We start from the raw sequence: 23896 nt of genomic DNA, 5'->3' as shown, positions 1-23896 counted from the left end.
TACCATCCCAGCAAACCGGGAACATTCACAGAACATTAGCTAAGATTCCCATTAAGTTCTTGTTAGATAAAACCTAACATTAGGATGATAATAGGGTTGGGCGGTATCTAGAAGTTCATACCGTTTCTGTACCATACTAGGGTATACAATATTACCAGAGGTGCACACAAGGGGGCGCTATAAAAAATAATATATATATATATATAACCCTCATTCCAGGGTTTTTCTTTATTTTTACTATTTTCTACATTGTAGAATAATAGTGAAGACATAAACACTATGAAATAACACATATGGAATCATGTAGTAACCAAAAAAAGTGTTAAATAAATCCAAATATATTTTATATTTGAGATTCTTCAAAGTAGCCACCCTTTGCCTTGATGACAGCTTTGTACACTCTTGGCATTCTCTCAACCAGCTTCACCTGGAGTGCTTTTCCAACAGTCTTGAAGGAGTTCCCACATATGTTGGCTGCTTTTCCTGGTACTAGTCAAAGTTTGGACACACCTACTCATTCCAGGGTTTTTCTTAATTTTTACGTTTATATTTTTGTTCAGTATAATTTATTTGACACATCTTAGATTATCTATAGTTATACTTAACTTATAAGCAGTGGCGTAGCACACACCCCGCAGCCCCCGTCTTTTTTTGGAAATACCCTGGTATGCGGTATATCGCCCAGGCCTAAATGATAGCATCCCAAAAACATTCAAAGAATATTTCGGAACATTTTCTCAAAACACAAAATCTGTCCAATCGTGCTGATGATTATACAATGTTTGTATACAGTGTTTTCCCGATGTTGCAATAACGTTCCCAGAACACATTTTGTCTGTTCTTTAAAGGTTCCCAGAATGTTTCATTAGGCTGTGGGAACAGTCTGGTGGAAACATTGTGGGGACATCACAAAAGATATGTTCCCAAAACACAAACTGTCCAGTTGTGCAGATGAGTACAGTATACAACATTTATTTTAGGCAGAGGTGGGTAGAGTACTGAAAATCTGTACTTAAGTAAAAGTACTGTTACTTGTAATTTACTCAAGTAAAAGTAGCCCTTTTAAGAAACTACTCAAGTAAGAGTTGAAAAGTGTCCGGTCTGAAAATAACTTAAGTACTAGTTACAAATTTAGTTTGTGTTACGCCCTGACCTTAGAGGATCCTTTAAATTCTCTATTTGGTAGGTCAGGGTTTGACTAGGTTGGGAAATCTGTTTATATTTCTTTGTTGGCCGGGTATGGTTCCCAATCAGAGGCAGCTGTCTATCGTTGTCTCTGATTGGGGATCATACTTAGGCAGCCCTTTTTCCCCACCTTCTTTTGTGGGATCTTGTCTTTGTGTGTTGCATGGTTTGTATTCCTAGCTTTACGTTCGTTGAGTTGTTTATTGTTTTTGGTGGAACATTTAAAATGAAAGAAAATGTACGCCTACCACGCTGCACCTTGGTCTTCATTTAATGACAGACGTTATAGTTTGGTAATTTTACACCTTATGGTAAATTGTGAGAACAACAGCTTAGTGCAATTGATTTGACATTGATTTATTATTTAAGCATGCCAGCACTATCTTGCAGATGTCCTGCAACACAGGTCTGTTGTACAGTTTCTTACGTTCTTATTCAAAGTTGACTTAATATCTATCAATGGGCTCAGTTTCATAAACGGTACCCGAAACATTGGAGTAATTTCACAATTTCAACAGCGTTAATGAAAATACATTTCACAATATAATTAAGTACATGTGATGGTGAATGCATACTAAAAAGATTTACACCAAGTGTGATGTTTAATTTTATACTTGGAATGAAATACCAAGGAGGATCTGTCAAACATCAATCAGTATTGACATGTTACTGTCAATCATGTTACCAGTATGCAAATCAGACACATTTCAGCATGGAATTAAACATTAAGGTAAGTATTCAGGTAAGAATCATATAAGTAATAAATAATCAAACAGTGCAGATATCAATTGCCATAGTCAACTCAATCATATTTTTCCTGCCAAGGCACAATTTACCCTCCGTCCTCCTTCTCTTTCGATCCTCTCCTTCTCAACACCCTTGGTTGTGCTGGTACAAGCTATAAATAAAAAATAAACACAGAAATATATATATATTTCTAGGAGCTAGAAAAAGTATTAGTCAGCCACCAATTGTGCAAGTTCTCCCACTTAAAAAGATGAGAGAGGCCTGTAATTTTCATCATAGGTACACTTCAACTATGACCGACAAAATTAGAAAACAAATCCAGAAAAATCACATTGTAGGATTTTTAATGAATTTATTTGCAAATTATGGTGGAAAATAAGTATTTGGTCAATAACAAAAGTTTATCTCAATACTTTGTTATATACCCTTTGTTGGCAATGACAGAGGTCAAACGTTTTCTGTAAGTCTTCACAAGGTTTTCACACACTGTTGCTGGTATTTTGGCCCATTCCTCCATGCAGATCTCCTCTAGATATAATAATGCAAATCTGTGTCACTTAAGTGATTTGGTCAAATATAACGGAGTAAAAAGTAAGTTAATTCCTTCAGAAATTGCTTGAGTAAGAGTACAAGTACATCCCACAGAGAGTAACTAGAAAAGTACTAGTTCCTACAAAAATGTACTTAAGTACAAATAACGCGTTAATTGTGGCGCGTTACTACCAACCTATGCTTTTAGGGTGCAAAAAACATTCACCTACAGTATCTTACAAGAACATTCCCAGAATACATGTTGTCTGTTTCTTTAGGTTGTGGGAACATTGTGGGGATATAACAAGAGATAGGTTCCCAAGACAATAAAACTGTCTATTTGTGCTGACATTCAGATACTGTTTTTATCAGGATGCAAAAAAAACATTATTTTGATGTTTCAAGAATGTTGGACGAACAGCCTTTCTGAGTTATTTTAATGTTCCTACAACATTTTATTAGATTGTGGGAACAGTGTGGATACATTACAAGAGATACAGTGCCTTCAGAAAGAATTCATAACCCTTGACTTATTCCACATTTTATTGTGTTACAGCCTGAATTCAAGATAGATAAACATTTAAAATAAATATCAAACATCTACACACAATACCCCATCATGACAAAGAGAAAACGTGTTTTTAGAAATGTTTGCTAATTTATTGAAAATAAAATACAGAAATATCTCATTTACACAAGTGTTCACACCCCTAATTCAATACATGTTTGAATCATGGCAGCAATTACAGGGTTGAGTCTTTCTGGGTAAGTCTCTAAGAGCTTTTACACCTGGGTTGTACAATATTTGCACATTATTCTTTAAAAAATTCTTAAATCTATGTGAAGTTGGTTGTTGATCAATGGCTAGATAGACATTTTCAAGTCTTGCCATAGATTTTCAAGCCGATTTATGTTAAAACTGTAGCTAGGCCACTCAGGAAAATTCAAAGTAGTCTTCTGTCGCCTTGTGTTTTAGATTATTGTCCTGCTGAAAGGTGAATTTGTCTCCCAGTGTCTGTTGGAAAGCAGACTGAACAAGGTTTTCTTCTAGGATTTTGCCTGTGCTTAGCTCTATTCTGTTTCTTTTTTATCCCCCCCAAAAAACTACATAATACTTGCCGATGACAAGCAAACAAATAACATGATGCAGCCACCACCATGCTTGAAGATATGAATAGTGGTACTCAGTGATGTGTTGTACTTGCCTAAAACATGACGCTTTGTATTCAGGACATGAAGTTCATTTCTTTGCCACATTTTTGGCAGTTTTACTTTAGTGCCTTATGGCAAACATGATGCATTGTTTAGGAATATTTTTCCTCCTTCTTTTCACTCTGTCATTTAGGTTAGTGTTGCAGAGTAATAACTACAATGTTGTTGATCCATCCTCAGTTTTCTCTCATCACAGCAATTAAACTCTGTAACTGTTTTAAAATCACCATTGTTCTCATGGTGAAATCCCTGAGCGGTTTTCTTCCTCTCCGGCAACTGAGTTAAGAAGGATGCTCGTATCATTGTAGTGACTGGGTGTATTTATACCACATCCAAAGTGTAATTAATAACTTCACCATGCCCAAAGGGATATTCAATGTCTGCTTTTCTTTTGTAGTCTACCAATAGACACCCTTCTTTGCGAGGCATTGGAAAACATCCATTTACATTTACATTTAAGTCATTTAGCAGACGCTCTTATCCAGAGCGACTTACAAATTGGTGCGTTCACCTTATGACATCCAGTGGAACAGTAGTGCATCTAAATCTTTTAAGGGTGGGGGGGGGTGAGAGGGATTACTTTATCCTATCCTAGGTATTCCTTAAAGAGGTGGGGTTTCAGGTGTCTCCGGAAGGTGGTGATTGACTCCGCTGTCCTGGCGTCGTGAGGGAGTTTGTTCCACCATTTGGGGGCCAGAGCAGCGAACAGTTTTGACTGGGCTGAGCGGGAACTGTACTTCCTCAGAGGTAGGGAGGCGAGCAGGCCAGAGCAGCGAACAGTTTTGACTGGGCTGAGCGGGAACTGTACTTCCTCAGTGGTAGGGAGGCGAGCAGGCCAGAGCAGCGAACAGTTTTGACTGGGCTGAGCGGGAACTGTACTTCCTCAGTGGTAGGGAGGCGAGCAGGCCAGAGCAGCGAACAGTTTTGACTGGGCTGAGCGGGAACTGGACTTCCTCAGTGGTAGGGAGGCGAGCAGGCCAGAGCAGCGAACAGTTTTGACTGGGCTGAGCGGGAACTGTACTTCCTCAGTGGTAGGGAGGCGAGCAGGCCAGAGCAGCGAACAGTTTTGACTGGGCTGAGCGGGAGCTGTACTTCCTCAGAGGTAGGGAGGCGAGCAGGCCAGAGCAGCGAACAGTTTTGACTGGGCTGAGCGGGAACTGTACTTCCTCAGAGGTAGGGAGGCGAGCAGGCCAGAGCAGCGAACAGTTTTGACTGGGCTGAGCGGGAACTGTACTTCCTCAGTGGTAGGGAGGCGAGCAGGCCAGAGCAGCGAACAGTTTTGACTGGGCTGAGCGGGAGCTGTACTTCCTCAGTGGTAGGGAGGCGAGCAGGCCAGAGCAGCGAACAGTTTTGACTGGGCTGAGCGGGAACTGTACTTCCTCAGTGGTAGGGAGGCGAGCAGGCCAGAGCAGCGAACAGTTTTGACTGGGCTGAGCGGGAACTGGACTTCCTCAGTGGTAGGGAGGCGAGCAGGCCAGAGCAGCGAACAGTTTTGACTGGGCTGAGTGGGAACTGTACTTCCTCAGTGGTAGGGAGGCGAGCAGGCCAGAGCAGCGAACAGTTTTGACTGGGCTGAGCGGGAGCTGTACTTCCTCAGTGGTAGGGAGGCGATCTTTGTGGTTGAATCTGTGTTTGGAATTTACTTGACTGAGGGACCTTACAGATAAATGAATGTGTGGGGTACAGAGATGAGGTAGTCATTCAAAAATCATGTTAAACACTATTATTGCACACAGTGAGTCCATGCAACATATTATGTGACTTGTTAAGCAAATGTTGCCATAACAAAGGGGTTGAATCCTTATTGACTCAAGACATTTTAGCTTTTCATTTTTTATTAATGTAATTCCACTTTGACATTATGGGGTATTGTGTGTAGGCCAGTGACGGAAAAATCTATTTAATCAATTTTAAATTCAGGCTGTAACACAATAAAACGTGGAAATGTCAATGGGTGTGAATACTTTCTGAAGGCACTGTATGTTCCCAAAACCTTTAAAACATACCCAAAATATAATTCCTACTTTGAGACGCTTGATACGGTCCCCCTTGTTGTATTTTTCATGATCTGAAAAGCAAAGTAATCCTAGATCAGCACTCAGTCTTGGATACCTTGTAAATATGGGTCCAGATGTACGCAGCATATACAGTGCCTTCAGAAAGATTTCACACCCCTTTACTTTCCCCAAATGTTTTTGTTACAGCCTGAATTGATAATGTATGTAATTTAGATTTTGTGTCACTGATTTACCCACACAATACCCCATAATGTGGAATTTAGTTTGTAGAACATTTTAGAAATTAATAAAACATTAAAAGCTGACATTTCTTGAGTCAATAAGTATTCTACCCCTTTGTTATGGCAAGCCTAAATAAGTTCAGGAGTAACAATGTGCTTAATAAATCGCATAATAAGTTGCATGGACACATTCCGTGTTAAATAATAGTCGTTTACATGATTTGTGATATGACTACCCTACCTCTATACCCCACACATACCTCTAAGGTCCCTCAATCGAGGAGTGAATTTCAAGCAAAGATTCAACCAAAAAGACCATCAATGTTTTTCAGTGTCTCGCAAAGAAGGGCACCGATTGATAGACGATGAACACCTCTTTGAGCATGGTGAAGTTATTATTTAGGCTTTGGATTGGATAGTGTATCATATACCCAGTCACGACAAAGATACAGGTGTCCTTCTACCACAGTTGCCGGAGAGGAAGGAAATTGCTAAAGTATTTCACCACGGTGATCACCATGGTGATTTTAAAACAGTTACAGAATTGAATGGTTGTGATATGAGAACTGAGGATGGATAAACAACATTCTAGATACTCCACAATACTGTGTGAATACTTATGTAAATGAGATATTTCTGTATTTCATTTTCAATACATTTGCAAAAATGTCTAAAAACATGTTTTTTGTCTTTGTCATTATAAGGTATTGTGTGTAGATGGGTGGAAAAAAAGAATAGTCACTCCATTTTCAATTCAGGCTTTAACACAACAAAATGTGGAATAAAGAAATACTTTCTGAAGGCTCTATAAAGAGGATGGGTGAAGTGATTGTGAATAACCTAGTTACCAGTATGTCCTTGGATTAGTTATGTCTAAGAAGGCCAAAAAGGAAGCATTCAATACCTGATTGACCATACTGCCACGGCTATATACTGAAGAAACAAGCTGCAAGGAAGCTTTTCTGGTTGTGCAGAGGACAGAAGCCCTGGCTTGGCAACCAAATATTGCAGGTTCAAACCCCACATGTGCAGATTGTCAGCATATTTAGTGTAAAAATGATGGTCGGGTGTGTATGATTAAATGTGCTACAAATTCAAATGCTATGTGTCTCTATCACATTCAAATGCGACTTGTCATTACATCTGGAGAGAAACATAATTGGTATGTATTTCAATCTGCATTAAGGTGCTACAATTTTGCATGCTGAGAATGTTGTGGAAATATTAGCTAAGACTTAAATATGACATTTTCTAAATGTTCTTGAAATGTTCTGAGGACCTCCAAGACAAGGTAATATGTATATTAGCGTAAACATCAATGGAATATTATGTTAAACCTATAACAAATATGCTATGAATGTCATAAAATTGACTTATTTTGGAAATTGAGGAACATGTGGGAATGTTCTGTGCAACCTATGTGAATAATACAAGAATATTAGTGCAACGTCCCAGACAACTCCCATAACTTAATGAAATGTTCTGGGAACCTTGAAAGTACTTAGACAATGTGTTCTGTCAACATGATAGGAATATCCTGTGCAACCTAACTTAAACGTTGTATGAATGTCATCACAACTGAGCATATTTTGTGTTTTGTGAATCTCTTGTAATGTACCCACACTGTTGTCACAACCTAATTAAATGTTCTGGGAACCTTTAAAGAACTCAGAAAGGCTGTTCTGTCAACATTCTTGCAACATCAAAGGAATGTTTTGTGATACTAACATTATCTGAATGTCAGCACAACTGGACAGTTTTAGTGTTTTGGGGACCTATCTCTTGTCATATCCCTACAACCTAACATTCTGGGAACCTTTAAAGAACAGACTAAATGTGTTCTGGGAACTTTTTTGTAACATCAGGTGAATGTTTTTTTGCACCCTTAAAGAAACATTGTAGAATCATCCACACAACACCGCCTCTGACGCCTCCTATTACACCGGCTCTGATGCTCGTCGGATGTGACAGGGCTTGCAAACTATCACAGACTACAAAGGGAAACCTCGGCCAAGAGCTGCCCAGTGACACGAGCTTACCAGACGAGCAAAATACATTCTATGCTCACTTCGAGGCAAGCAACACTGAAACATTTTGTGAGCACACCAGCTGTTCTGGACGACTGTATGATCACCCTCTCCGTAGCCGATGCGAGTAAGAACTTTAAACAGGTTAACATTCACAAGGCCGCAGGGCCAGAAGGATAACCAGGACACGTACTCAGAGCATGCACTGACCACTTGGCAAGTCTCCTCACTGACATTTTTTAACCTCTCCCTGACCCAGTCTGTAATACCTACATGTTTCAAGCAAACCACAATAGTCCTTGTTCCCAAGAACGCCAAGGTAACCTGTCTAAATGATGACCGCCCCGTAGAACTCACATCTGTAGCCATGACATTCTTTGGAAGGCTGGTAATGGCTCACATCAACACCATCATCCCAGAAACCGTGGACCCATTCCAATTCGCATACCGCCCTAACAGATCCACAGATGATGCAATCTCTGTTGCACACTACACTGCCTTTTCCCACCTGGACAAAAGGAACACCTACGTGAGAATGCTATTCATTGACAACAGCTCAGTTCAACACCATAGTGCCCTCTAAGCATGGGTGGCAGGGTAGCCTAATGGTTATAGCGTTGGACTAGTAACCAAAAGGTTGCAAGTTCAAATCCCCAAGCTGACAAGGTACAAATCTGTCATTCTGCCCCTGAACAGACAGTTAACCCACTGTTCCTAGGCCATCATTGAAAATAAGAATTTGTTCTTAACTGACTTGCCTTGTTAAATTAAGGTAAAATACATTTTTAAAAAGCTCATCACTAAGCTACAAACACTGGGACTGAACACCTCCCTCTGCAACTGGATCCTGTGCTTCCTGCCGGGACTGCCCCTGCTGGTGAAGGTAGTCGACAACACATCCTCCACGCTGACCCCAGACGGGGGCTCCTCAGGGGTGTATGCTCAGTCCCTCCTGTACGCCTTGTTCACCCACAACTGTGTTAGGTTTGTCAAAGACACAACGATAGGGAAGAGGTCAGAGACCTGGCAGTGTTGTGCTAGGACAATAACCTCTCCCTCAACGTGGGCAAGACAAAGGAGCTTATCGTGGACTACAGGAAATGGAGGACTGAACACGCCCCTATTTACATCGACATAACTGTAGTGGACTGGGTCGAGAGCTTCAAGTTCCACGGTGTCCACATCCCTAAGGACCTGTCATGGTCCAAACAAACCAACACAGTTGTGAAGAGGGCAAGGACAAAGCCTCTTCCCCCTCAGGAGGCTGAAAAGATTTGGCATGGGTCTTCAGATCCTCAAAAGGTTCTACAGCTGCACCATTGAGATCATCTTGAGTAGCTGCTTGATATACGTCCAGCACCTCTATACCAGGTGGTGTCAGAGGAAAGCCCCAAAAGACTCCAGCCTCCCAAGTCATAGACTGTTCTCTGCTACCGCACGGCAAGCGGTACCGGAGCGCCAAGTCTGGTACCAAAAGGCTCCTGAACAGCGTCTACCCCCAAGCTGTTAGACAGCTGAACAGTTACAATGACCCCTTAATTATTGATTTCTTTATCGTCATTTTTTGGCACTGACTCTTGCACTGGCTCTATGCACACTCACTTAACTCTACCCACTCACTGACACATACTACACTGACACTGACACTCCAACACACACACACCACACACACATGCATGTTGACGCCACACACGCGCACACACACACACACACACACACACACACCACACACACATGCATGTTGACGCCACACACACACACACACACACACACACACACACACACACACACACACACACACACACACACACTTTCAGACTGTTTACATACGCTGCTGTTACTCTGTTTATTATATATCCTGATGGCCTAGTCACTTTATCCCTACCCACATGTAAATACTGTATTACTTCAATTACCTCAGCTACCTCGTACACCTGCACATTGACCTGGTACTGGTACTCCTTGTGTATAGCCTCGTTGTTGTTTTTATTGTGTTAGTATCTCCTTTTTTATTCAGCAAATATTTGTCTTACTTTTTAACTCTTCATTGTTGGGAACGGGCTCGTAAGTAAGCATTTCACTGTAAAGTCTACACCTGTGGTATTCGGAGCATGTGAACAATACATTTTGATTTGAAACAGGGCAGTTTTTGTGTTTTGTGAACATATCTTTTGTGATTGTTCCCACAATTTTCTCTCCAGACCGTTCCACTAACCTAATGTAGCATTCAGGGAAACTTTAAAGAACAGATTACATTAGTTCTAGGAATGTTCTTGCAACATAAGGCGAATGTTTTAAACAAACATTGTATAATCATCAGCACGGCTGGACAGTTTTTTGTGTAACGAGAACATTTGCCGTAACCTAACGAATGTTCTGGGATATTTCCCAGAACCAATTTTGGTTTTCTGGGATGGTACACACAGCCATACAGGCATCCTATTGATAGGCTTTTGACAGATTTTAGATCTCGCACAGGTGGAAAGGTTTGAAGTTATATTGACAACATTACAGAACTTGAATTCCACAGGAGACGGGAGCCATCGCAATTCGATGCATATGCATATGCAGTCATCATGGTTAGAATGGGCTTTAAGCCAAATTAAGAGAAAAAAAGAGAACCAAAAAAACTCAAACAACCTGTTCATATTGAGGTTTGGTCTCACCTCACCTATATCTGGACTAAAACCCAAAGCCCAATTGAATTAAAACACCCCTTTTTGATCCAATGATTTATAAGCAAAAACCATGTTGACGTGAATCTGGGCACCGAGTGAAGGTCACCAGACTAATACAATACCCGAGCTCCGTTCACAAACCCTCCCATGTCTGTAGATATTGTAATAAGCAACAGGGTTTCCTCGTAAAAGATGTAGCAGTTCAACTGGCTCTGACAGGACAAGCTGTGGGCCTTGACTTCAGGATGAGCTGTAGTCCTGTAGGTCGTTGTCTCTGCTGTAGGCTCGTGTCCGTTGGGCAAACGCTTACCGGTGGGAGGGTGGGGACATTCCTGGCATCTTTGAAGGCTGTTATTCAGTGACCTTTTTATCAACGTGCTTGCTGCTTTCAGAGGGTGCCTACAGCAGAGACATGGGCACGTCTGTGGGAAAACATGGACTGTCTTTTGAGAAGTTGCCTGGTAACCCTTGTAGCCACAGCTAACATGCATATGAAATGAATTGGTTTCCATTAACCTTGGTTGTGGGTGATTTCACAGTTGTGGTTTTATCAGCTGTTGTCTGGACTGGAGGTCATCATCAAGGATGTTTGCGCCATTGAGTCTTGGGTTGGGTGACCTTTCCTGTTTGGTTTTGTTGTACACCCCCTATTCACAGTTGATTTGATTTGGAGATGTGATGTCAAATCAAGGTTTTGGTCACAGTGCCACAGAGTGATGAAGAAAGCTATTGATTATGCTTCGTAAGTTACACATTCGACTTTGGATCCATGTTTTAACTTCACAGAATGTTTTTGACAATGACTTTGCTGATTTTGAGGTAGCCTTCATGCAAATGTTTTGAAAGAGGTGTCATGTTTGTCATAAATTGTCCTATTTTCATGCATGTTACTTTTATAGCATGCTGTGCAACTAGAATTAATCACTGCTTTATTGTTTGTTTTGTTTTGCTAAGCATGATAGCAAAGTAAGATGAAAATACATTTCCAAAGTATTTTTCCCGCTTCAAAGTTTAAATGATTTAGGTCACCAAAATACATGCAGTAAGAACTAGGGAGACAGTTCAAAATGTTTTAGTCTGCCGACTTCTCTCTTTAAAAGGTGTAGATGGTAGGGTGGTAAAAGTACAGCACCTTCTCACCCATGCTCCACTGGGCTAAGTAGGAGGATAGAGGCCTATCTATTTTGTATGGCGCTGAGCTTAAAGGAGTGCCATCTCCTGCAGAGCAGAGTGTACCGTAGAAAGAGGGGAGAGGAGAAAGGAGGAGAGGAGAGATAAAGGCTGTGAGAATGGCGATGGTTCTGTAAGTAAATGCTCTCTGTTCTTTTAAAGGTCCAATGCAGACAATTTTATCTCAATATCAAATCATTTCTAGATACAAATGAAGTACCTTACTGTGATTTTAAAAAACAACAACATTTTAATAAAAAATATATAAATAAACTAACTTCTTAGCAAAGAGCAATTTCTCAACCAAGAATGTCTGGGAGTGGTTGAGGTGGGAGGGGAAAACTGAAAATGTGCTGTTATTAGCAGAGAGGTTTGGAACTCTCTTTCTTATTGGTCCATTAACTAATTTACTCCATGGTGATGTCACCATGGAAGGCCAAAGCTCCCTCCCACAAAACAGGTTGACATTTCAGGCGGCCTTTTCGAAGGGCTCTTACACTAAATCGGCATTATCATAATATTCACAATTTTACAGTATTATTCCAACCTCATAGTGTGGAAATATATATAAAACACAGGTAAATCACATTTTTGACTGCCCTGGGCCTTTAAAGTTGTGTTTGAGCTTGGCCGGCACTGACTCATTTTAGAAGCTGGGAAAATGAAATAACAACGTTGAGGAGATTTGAATGTAATGTTTTGTGATAATCCCTCTCCATTTTGGAACGCTTCAGGAGAAGTCATGCGATAAAGCCTCTTTGGTACAAGCCAGGGAGAATAATAAGATACCTGTTATTTCTCTTTCTCACAGTGTTGTGCCCTTGGAGAACCCGCTATCCCCCTGTTTTAGTAAAAACAATCAGAGATTAGTCAAGCCATCCCATCTCTTAGAATGGGGCCTTAATGCAGTCGCAGAGACATAATTGTATGTAGGGTGGCCAGTGTCAGCCAGGCAGACATGACAGAGCGGGATGGGAGGGAGCACAGCCACATGTACTGTATGCAGACAGACAGAGAAGTGGACAGAAGACAAGTGACACAAGGGCAGGCACAATAGACGAGTGGAATGAGAAAAATGAGGTGATTGTCAGAGCAGCAGAAACAAATGGTTGCTTCTATCCTAAGGTGTTGTGTTGAGCGTGACAGCTGGGTCTATGGAGTAGTCTTCAGACAGGTTTAAAGCTGTATCTATTGTGGAGGGCCTCGGGGCCTAAACAAAGGGATTTAAGGTGTAGGTGCAGAGGCCAAGTTTAGCAGATGCATAACATAAAATCACCCCTGAGCTGCTGATTCAAGACAAACCCACCAGTAATAGCAGACATGTTACTGCTCATCATACTGCTATTACTACTTATACTATTGCTTAGTGTTGCACGGTATTCCGAAACGTCGGTACTTTTTCGATACTAGAACATGAAAACAGGTGGGTGCTAGAATTTGTGTTAAGTTTCGGTAATTCTGTCAAATGTGTCTCACGGATCAAGTCTGTCTATCAGCACAGCCAATTTCCCAAACGGAGCCACTGTGCCTGCTCCCCATACTCATTGCTAGCCTGCGCTGGGAGTCTGGACTGCATCATGTTTAGCTCCCCACTCATGCTGCACAGAAGTTCACAAACTTGAATAATGTGACATGACATTTTGATGTTGAAACTATTAATTACTGCTTGCAAAACAATGTCCATACAGGCTAGAATATCTTTACAATGCAAGAAGATACCGGTATCTTCTATCTTTGTAGGCTGACTTTCCTTGCTAGCTTACAGCTGAAACGAACATCAATTCACTACCCTAATACTTTGTGATAATATGCAAACCGTAACGCAAAATATGCTGATTTCAAAGCTGATTGCCACCAAAAACTTTATCCATTGACTTAGAGATTCTCTGTTAGTTTTGTATACTTTTTAGCCAGTAGTTCTGAAAGTAGCAGTCACAAGCCAAAAGTGGTCCCCAAAAATTGCTAAGTCACTTATGTGCAGATAGGTGCACCATGTAATTTCTCGCTCTCTCTCGCTGCTGTGTCCACTAAGCCGTTGGGCCCGCCCTGCAATCTCATTAAATAATGCTGGGCAGGCCTTTTGCTAGCTGTCACTCAAATGCGAGGGGCTGAAGCTCATTGGCTAGAACTCAAATTGCTAGGGTGCTGTCCCACTTGGAGGGAAATGTAGGGTAAAATGGCATGGCTCAGCTTCAAGAAAACAGTCACTTTCAAATTTGGGATTTTGTGTTTAATTGAGGTAAAAGGGTAATTCTGCTCATAGATTATGCATGTATGGACTACACATCAAGCCCAAAGCGGATACGTTCTTAGTTGCCAAAGGTACTGGAGCATGTCTACCCCAAGTCTCTCCCTCAGCCAAAGATTTATTGCCTCAGCGAACTGAGGGCTCCAACAGGCCGCACCCCTCTTGGCTCTGAATGACGTCATTACTGGTTAAAGAGACAGTGCACTCTTTTATAAAAGAAGCGACTTTTATGCAAATGTTGTTGATCGGTACAATAAAATAAGTGCCACATTGAAGGGAACGAGATTGTTTTGTCTTCTGTAGCCCCATGAAATCAGCCAAAACAAGTCCAATGACTCAATGCATGCCTCCTACTGAATATGCATTCACCTGTATTGTGATTGGGCTAGGGTACATTTAGATTTACCCAGTTTATCAACTTGAGATTTACCATTCAAGTAAATTATTACCATTATGTTGTTATGTACAGTAGATAGATTGGTAAAAACAAAGTCAAATGAATTGTTTGATTGGTTAATAACATTTCCTGGTTGCTAATTTCAGTTTGTATGACAAAACAAGCAATGCATAGTGTATTAAGTCATTGTACCATCTAAACCACTGTGAAATATATTTTCAACAACCAAAAATATAGTATTTTCAGCTGTTTGAAGCTGGTGTACAAAACCAGATGTAAAAGACGGGAAGCATAGAAATAGAACACCGATTTATCGCTTCTTAGACTTGCTTTCAATGAGTGATAGATCTATAACGCACATTTCTATGTGAATTTGGTCAGGTGGCCCAAAAAGTTATATTGCTGCTTTAATGCATAGCATACTGTACATGGCTGTCGCTGAACAATTCTGACACTTAAAATGTAATGATATTGCACTCAAAAGATGCCCAATGATTGAAGACAGCAGTAGCTGAGTTTCTTTCTGGATCAAGTGCTATTCTGTGACTTTGCCTAATATGTGTTCTGTTTTTACCTACTACTAGTCCTAGAGGCTGTTAGTACTATTTATACTACTCCTAATATAAATATTCTACCATGACTATAACTGGTAATACTGCTACTGCTGCTACTACTACTGCCACTACCACTACTTCCACTACACTGCCTATTTACCACGTATGTAAATGTAATGTCATAAGGTGAAAGCACCAATTTGTAAGTCGCTCTGGATAAGAGCGTCTGCTAAATGACTTAAATGTAATGTAAATGTAATGTAAATGTAATATATTTCTGTAATACTGCTACTGCTGCTACTACTACTGCCACTACCACTACTTCCACTACACTGCCTATTTACCACGTATGTAAATGTAATATATTTCTGTAATACTGCTACTGCTGCTACTACTACTGCCACTACCACTACTTCCACTACACTGCCTATTTACCACGTATGTAAATGTAATATATTTCTGTAATACTGCTATTACGAACATATGTCCTGAATAACTAATTACAAATCAACAGTGAAACAATGAAAACACCCATTATGATGGAAAATGTCTGAATATATTGGGTCTGTGAGGGACGTGTGGAGATGCTCGCTGTTCAGCATGATTATAAATAGAAATCTGTGGTATTTCCGAAAATAGGTTAAGCTGCCATCGCTGTGCTGCTGGCATGACATCACTGATTGCCTGCCAGCCTCCCCCTAAAGACTGCTCCCATACTGGGGAGAGGGAGGGGAGATGGAGGGAGGTGAGGGAGGGAGAAAAGCAGCTGTAGCCCACTGTGGGGGGGTTCTCTATTCCTCACCCCCAGCTTTGTTCTCACTTCCTCATCTCTCCATCCTATGGAGGAGTGGTAACGCTCTAATCGCTCCACTGCCAGATAGAGAGGTCTTCTGGAACAGCATGTTGCCAATGGCTTGGTGCTACAGTATAGTGTATTGGAGATGCCTCACATGAATGTTGGAATTAGGATAACAGAAGGTGCAGATGTACAGTAAAGTGGCTTCATGCCACGTAGGAATAATAATTGGTTTTAAAGGGCTTAGATTAATTAAGGACCCATGACTTTGTCACTGCAATTCTGGTGATGTACATCTTATAGTAATTTACAAAATGGCAGCTTTCCCATCTTTGACTACTCATAGTGATAACGGCGCCTTAATCATTAAAAAAAGACTAGATTAATAACAGATGATTTATCCTATCTACAGTGTATTGGCAGCTTTTTGGCTCCACAACCTTGAGAGTTTATAGCTCTTTAACTGACGAGCTAAGAAGGTTCTCTCTCTTTCACCGTGCCAGTGGTCGGCTTTAAAGGACGAGACATTTTTGGAAGCGTAACGCTGGCCACCGCCGTTACCAGGGAAATACATCAATACAATTAACACGGTGGCACCTGCTCATTTGCAAGACCACCTGTGTTAATGAGTATTATCATTCCAGCCCAGTAGTCAGAGGAAGAAAATGTTCAGGGAGAGAGGGAAAAAAATCGGTAATATTTGGCATGTTGCACGTAATTTAAAATCTGTGTGTATATGAGGAATCTGCTTTGTGCCTCAAAGCACATAATCGCTAGTCGAAAAGACAGGAGCGTGCAGCAAGGTTTACTCGTTAGTCTATTTAGTAAGGAATCTGGAAAGGTGCAATGAATGTTTTCTCCAAATGCCGCATGAATGGGCGCTGGGAAATCAAGTGTAGTGTAGTGGGCGAAGAGAGTGGGACGTCTTTCTTCTCATCCCTCTCTTTATCGCCAGCCTTGGCGCTTTGAAGCTTCATCTTTAAAGACACCTTTCCCAATTTGTCAAATCAAAGGACCTCGAAAGCGGATCTGTCTCTCAGACCAAGTCAGTTTGAAACTGCCTATCTTTGACTAATGTGAATTTACTCTGATCAATTGATCTGACTCGAGGTTCAAATCGCACTGCTTTTTGAAAACAAGACAGTAATAGTGTGGGTATCACATCAAAAATGCCAATGTGGCTAACTAATATATATTTCCCTTTTTGTTTCTATCCTATAGTATTTTTCAGGCGTAGTATTGCCTATGCAGTGTTTATGGTCAGGGCATGTTCATGTTTTTCCCAGGGCCTGTTATAGAATATGAAGAGGAAGAGATGCAGTTTTCTGACCTTGATGGGGCTCACAGAAAACTTCTTATTGATTCCCCTGTAAATCCCTTAGCTGTGGGCTAAGGGGGGACTTGGCAGGTAAACTCCCATTGCCCTCCATCTGATGAGGAGTCTAAGCCATGTTCCTCTCTCAGTCAGTCCACCCACGCCTGACGTGGCCTGTAAACGGCCACAGTATTTACTGCACCGTGAAACCCCATCCATTAATGGTGTCAATTAGCTTCTTCATCAGGGATGCAGGCCACTGGATGTATTTATAATGCTGGCCTGGCACAGGCTTAAAGCAGGCTGAGATCATGCATTTAGTCAGTCCACACAGGAAAGCTACATCCACTGTGGGTGCCAAGTTCCCACCACAGTATTGGCCCTATAGGACGTTACAGTAGTATTGTTTTTAAGTCACTGCCCAAGAGAACCTTCAACCTTACAAACCAACTACTGAATTACCTACTGTGGTTGAGTATGCGTGAATTTGTCAAGGCCTATTTTCTCAGCCCATTTCCCCCCCCCCCAACGGATTTGTACTCTATTGATTCCTCTTTCAGAGGAAATGATTCAGTTTTACGGTGTTCCTCATCCTTATTATGCACGCCGCCACCCAGCCGAGAGGCCGAGACCCTTACTGTACACACCAGCCAGGTCACCCGTGATACAAGTCCGTATTCAACGTCCATCCATGTCTGAGGACGTCGGGAGATGGAATGGAGACCATAGTGAGCGCTGCTGCCTTTGTGGGTGCAAATATAACACATAGACAAATGCATAAGATGTATAGAATAGCTGAACACTAAAAACAGACTACATGAAGGGAAGGTGACACAGGTGCTAGGATAGCTGGACATACCAAGGCCAGAGGGATATACAAAGGAGGGGGTCAGTCAAATGACTAACTGATGACCAATAGACATAGTTCGCATATTTTTGAGCTAAGTGCAGAGCCAAAACATAGGGCTGTAAAATAGAGGAATGTATAGTATTTTTAGTATAGCTGGACACGCTAGAAACTGAGAAGACACATAGTCTGCTGATCCTAGATAATACACAAACAAAAGAGTGCATTTAGCTAAGTGCAGGAACAGCAAGGGTCTTGTCATCATTATAATCTGACGGAAAGCAGGTATGGGCGTTATTGAGCTGAACAAGCAGGATGCACGGATTGGAATGTAACGTAATTTACATGTGGGATGGGCTCATATGCAATATGTGGATAAATACTGGAGCCAGGGCTCTGGAAAAGGTGTGTGTTCCGCGGAGCACTCCGGCTTGTTATACTCTTGTATTAAAAGTCTATAATTGAATTCAAAGTTCTTCATTGTGTCATATTTGAACCGATTTTCTACTACACCTTCAAGTCGGTTTCAGTTTTACTAGGGCGTTGTGGACGGGGATGAAGGATGGGCGTAAGCATCCGCCACTGATTCCAAAGGTTGCAAGTTCGAATCGAGCGATGTTTTATGGCTATCCCAAACCGTAACGCTTACCTTAACCATTTGGAGTCCATGCCTAACCTTAAGAATTCTGAGTTATTACCTAAACTTAAACCTTTTGCAACAACTTTGAAATATGACATTCGAGAAACATGGATGAATGGTCTAATTCTGACATGAGACTGTGAGAGCTAGTTGGTACAAAAACAAGTCCTCTACTGTACGCACACAACTGTGTTGGTCCACACAGACCTGGAGTGTGTCCTTCAGGATGTATTTCCTGCTCAGGGGCCGTAGTGTATGATGATTGAGCACAGCAACGAATCAATGGCCTGGGTCTCCTTCACCAGGGGTTACAGAAGCTACCAGGATCCGTTACCAGAGTTGACACCAGGCCCTCTTACATTTGAGTAATTTAGCAGGCACTCTTATCCAGAGGGACTTACTGCAGCCGTTACTGTTAAGGCACATTGTCTGATTTCTCACCTAGTCGGCTCGGGGATTCGAACCAGCAACCTTTCGGCTAACTGCTAGGATACCTTCTGCTCCCTGACTAGCGTAAAGGATCTCAACAGTCTTGAGTGTTCTTCCGCTCCTTGTCTCACCCCACCTTCATTTGTAGTGACATGAGGATGCAGGTGAAAGCAATATGTTGCCTGCCAAATTGGACTTTTCCTTCACCTATCGAGGTCTTTCATATTAGAGCAGATGGAAGATAAAGAGACAAGGAGAGGAAGTGTCTTGAGACTATTGAAATTACAGTACAGGAGGGTGCAGTGCTGGAGGATGGAGGCCTAGCCGCATGCGGCTCCCTTTAACGTGCCTGACTTAATTAAGGTTTACAGGTTACGCTAGAGTACTGCTTATATTACAGCACTCATTACAAGGTAATTAGGCTGGGGCAGGGAAAATATTGTTGTCGGAACAATGAGTGAAAGCTCTTTGGAAAGTACCCCCACCTTTTCCCTTTGTTCTCCTCGAGCAGTGGCTTGGTGGTTGGCTGTGTGCGTGCAGATCTGGGATCAGGGATTTGGGGGGTGAGGGAGGGATTAGAGCAGTAAGGACTGCTCTGAGACTAGCCCTGATTACCCCTCATAGTCAATCTACGCCACAGAGCTCCGCCACGCCTGCCACTGATTCAGGTAATAATCACATTGTATCAGTGCTGATGATGTGCACTTTGGGCTCCGGCCCCTCAGAAAGCCCTTCCAGCAGTAAATGAAGTAAGCAAGTAATCTACCCTCGGCGATGACATTTCCCACAGAGTGCAAATGAAGTGTGAGGGAGCGGGCAGACAGCGACCAAAGGCCTGAGCCAGGGCTGGCTCTGTTTTTGCTACCTTCACACTTTTGGTGGAGTAAATGCCAAGGAGAGGGGAAGTTCACACCTTTTCATTACACTGGGGTAGGGTCCTCTGGGGCACAGAGAGGGAATAGAAAGATGGAGTGAGAGACGCTGTGGTGCCTATGTGTACATTGGGCTGTGTGTGTGTGTGTGTGTGTGTGTGTGCGTTGGTGTGTGTGTGTGTGTGTGTCTGCGTCTGTGTGTGACAGTAGGGACTGAATGTAGTAGGCTCTTAGAATAAGTGCTGATTCTGGAAGAGTAGGAGGAGAGTAAGAGGAGGGGGGGACGGTGATGGGTTTATCAGTAGGACCTCTACACTTAGCAGGAATTACCTACACTTCACAGATTAGGGCCAAAGGTGCTGGATCAGACACACGTTCCCTTTTGCACTAGTAATGGAGGGCCTCGTCGGCAGGAAATAACCCTGCAAATGGCTACTGTCAGAGAGTGGTGGGGAGGAGAGGAGGGAAGAGGAGAAGAGGGGAGAGGAGAGGAGAGGGGAGGGGAGGGGAGGGGAGAGGGGGAGGAGAGGAGAGGAGAGGGGAGCAGAGGGGAGCAGAGGAGAGGAGAGGGAGGAGGGGAGGGGAGGAGGAGAGGAGAGGAGAGGAGAGGAGAGGAGAGGAGAGGGGAGGGGAGGGGAGGGGAGGGGAAGAGAAGAGAAGAGAGGAGAGGAGAGGAGAGGAGAGGGGGAGGGGGAGCAGAGGAGATGAGAGGGGGAGGGGAGGGGGAGCAGAGGAGAGGAAAGGAGAGGAGAGGGAAGGGGAGGAGAGGAGAGGAGAGGAGAGGAGAGGTCTCTTTAATTACAAACCATCTCAACACAGTGGAGCTGGGGAGAGAAAGACAGTCACCCCAATGCCCCCATATGTCCCTCTATTCTGATCAGCACTGCAGCCTCTCTGCAGCCTCTCTGCAGCCTCTCTGCAGCCTCTCTGTAGCTACCTCAGCTGATGTAGTGGAGCCACACGTCAGACAGAAGTATATAGTAGCAGATGAGGAGGAGGAGTAAGAGGAAGAGGAGATTCTCCACTAGAAATCAACGTGTGAGATAAGGGCTGTTTTAGATTGGTATCAAATGATGCCTCGGTAGGATCATATTTTCCACATTGTGCCTTCCCTTCGCTGCGTCAGCAACACCACCAGCCTCTCTCTCTGGGTCACATCGCTGTTTGTCGCGTTTCAAACCATTTCATCAGGCTCCGACCCCCGCACTTGGTATGCAATGCAACGTGGCTATTTGTACATGTTTGGATTCCAATTAGGAAGTTGTTCGAGCTTTCGCCCGTGGCCAGAGGATTCTTATTAAGCCTTACATTAAAGAACATAGAAGCACATTTAAATGGAGTTCATGTTCCCCTTTGTTTGTTGGCATTATGGTTGTTATTAATTTATTCTCAATGCCGTATGTGTTACACATTAACGAATAAATCCAATTTGGGCAGTGTTTGTGATTGTAATATGCAAACGAGGCCCTGCTCAGTGAGAGATAGGGATGGCACTTGTCAAATAAACCAACAACACAATTCCTACAGAATAACAACAGCAACACGGCCCCATTTAGTACCATGGTCTCCTCAGTGAGACAGGGGTGATGTGATGTGGGGAAGAAAGCGTCATGATAGAGGGATCTGCTTGGTAGCCATTGGAAATCATTCGGTTAGGGCCGGTGTGGACCAGGGGTAGGGTGGGGTGGGGTGTGAAGAGAGATGCACTATGACTCCAGGCAGTCAGCCACTTAAGACTGAGGTGGTCACCTCTGACAGACTCCATCACTGTCCATCCATAACATACGTACAGAGAGAGCAGGGACTAGCAGGCCTGCTGTGCTGCGAGACGGTTGGGCTGTATAGGGCCGTAGGGCATAGGGATGTAACACGGCCTGGCCAATCAATGGATCAATGCCTGACAAAGCACCCCCCTCTTTTTGTGTAGCACTGTAGCAAAGGTTACTATAATGCACTGACCTGGCTCTGAGAAAAGAATAGCTGGGGAAGAATGCTGGGGTCATTGAAAGTCTATGTAGCTTTGCTCAAGGGAAAAGATAGATGCATAAGCAAGCAATACAGCCAGGCTACAGGGTGCGAGATGTTGAATGAGGTGGTGAATTTATGGACGGATGAAGGTGATGTGATATGGATGAAGGTGATGTGATATGGATGAAGGTGATGTGATATGGATGAAGGTGATGTGATATGGATGAAGGTGATGTGATATGGATGAAGGTGATGTGATATGCCACATCGGGAATGATAGGAATATTGTCTCTTTAAAGACACCATCATCACCACCCACTGAATATATTTTTCCCGGTTGAAATATGATCCGAAATGTGATGGTTTCTAGTAAACTCTCTAAAATGGCAGAAATATGATAGTGTGTGGTAACGCACATGAACAACACTACCAAATCTATATATGCAGACATGAACTTCATTAATATAACACTACCAAATGTATTTATTCAGACAGTCAGGGGTAAATGATTGCATCAATAGCTCTCCGGGGTCTCTCTCTTTCTCTTTAATCTCTCTCTCTCTCTCTCTCTCTCTCTCTCTCTCTCTCTCTCTCTCTCTCCTCATCTACCTCATTTCTCTGGGCTTTCTGCCAGCAGGAGGAGCTCTTTATTTGGCAGACAGTGGGCGAGAGTGACAGTGTGTGTGTATGTGTGGTAGTCACCTGGTGTTCTTGTGGCTGGGCATTTGTTCTGTGCTCAGGGAGCCCTGAGGCCTGAAGCGCTGCCCTCCTCCCCCTCCACCCTCCCACCGTCTGCACAGTGTTCGAGTCCTCCATCCCTCCCTCTTTCCCCCTCTCTGTCCTGCGGCCCTGCTCCCTCTCGCTGTCTCTGCTGCTGTCAGAAGGGTTCAGTGTTGTGCATCACGGCAGCATGGTAGGCGCTTTGGACAGGGAGAGGCTGATCTATGGTACTGGGGCTGGGATAGAGAGATATAGATAGAGAGGGAGAGAGAAGAGAGAGAGAAAAACAAGAGAAAGTGAGGCACAGAGAGAGAGAGAGAGAGAGGAGGGAGAGAGAAAGAGAGAGCATTCAGCCCGAAGGCCAACTGAAGACAGGAAGAAACTTGAGTGTATGTCTGCATTGACAGTCTGCAGGGAGGGATTGTTCCCCAGGAGCAGCTCTTGCTGCCTCATTGTGAGGGACACATCCCCTTTCCAGGGTGCTGTTTTTCATGACTGACAAGGGCCTGAGACTAAGCGAGGTTGATGGGGACCCAATGTTGTGGGTGGAAGGGATTCGTTTGAACACAGTTGTTGCTGAGTGTTGTTGTGCCCAGTAACTGACCTAGGGTTGATATCTATTGTCAGTCTCCTCTTGTTCTGTGACTGAGCTAGTGTTGCCACTCCGTGGTTAGTGTCCTTTCTTTTCATCAGTGTTCAGTCCCCAGTGTTCAGTCCCCAGGGTTCAGATAGACTTGTGTTAATATCTCCCCCTTTTTCTGTTTTTCAGGCTGCGCGTTCCTCACCTACTGCGCCCGCGAGTCGGCCATCAAAGCCCAGAACGCCCTCCATGAACAGAAAACACTGCCAGGGGTAAGTCTCTACCCACTTCACCACCATGCCATCTGAACACAGAAAACACTGCCAGGGGTAAGTCTCTACCCACTTCACCACCATGCCATCTGAACACAGAAAACACTGCCAGGGGTAAGTCTCTACCCACTTCACCACCATGCCATCTGAACACAGAAAACACTGCCAGGGGTAAGTCTCTACCCACTTCACCACCATGCCATCTGAACACAGAAAACACTGCCAGGGGTAAGTATCTACCCACTTCACCACCATGCCACCTGAACACAGAAAACACTGCCAGGGGTAAGTCTCTACCCACTTCACCACCATGCCATCTGAACACAGAAAACACTGCCAGGGGTAAGTCTCTACCCACTTCACCACCATGCCATCTGAACACAGAAAGCACTGCCAGGGGTAAGTCTCTACCCACTTCACCACCATGCCATCTGAACACAGAAAACACTGCCAGGGGTAAGTCTCTACC

The 23896-nt window shown here is 43.1% G+C and overlaps 1 protein-coding gene across 1 annotated transcript in view; it reads left to right on the top strand.

Annotated features, from left to right (window-relative positions):
* zgc:165603 (uncharacterized protein LOC571425 homolog) overlaps positions 1-23463 on the top strand; it is a 28212-nt gene extending 4749 nt beyond the window's left edge. Inside the window, exon 2 of the mRNA XM_029633350.2 lies at positions 23345-23463. Coding sequence (XP_029489210.1) covers positions 23345-23463 — 119 coding nt within the window. The remainder of the gene's footprint in view (positions 1-23344) is intronic.
* The last annotated feature ends 433 nt before the right edge of the window (positions 23464-23896 follow it).

The sequence above is a fragment of the Oncorhynchus nerka genome, linkage group LG24 (genome assembly GCF_034236695.1).
Source record: "Oncorhynchus nerka isolate Pitt River linkage group LG24, Oner_Uvic_2.0, whole genome shotgun sequence".
Lineage (NCBI taxonomy): Eukaryota > Metazoa > Chordata > Actinopteri > Salmoniformes > Salmonidae > Oncorhynchus > Oncorhynchus nerka.
The sequence above is the reverse complement of the archived record's forward strand: the minus strand, read 5'-3'. Positions and strand labels throughout refer to the sequence as shown.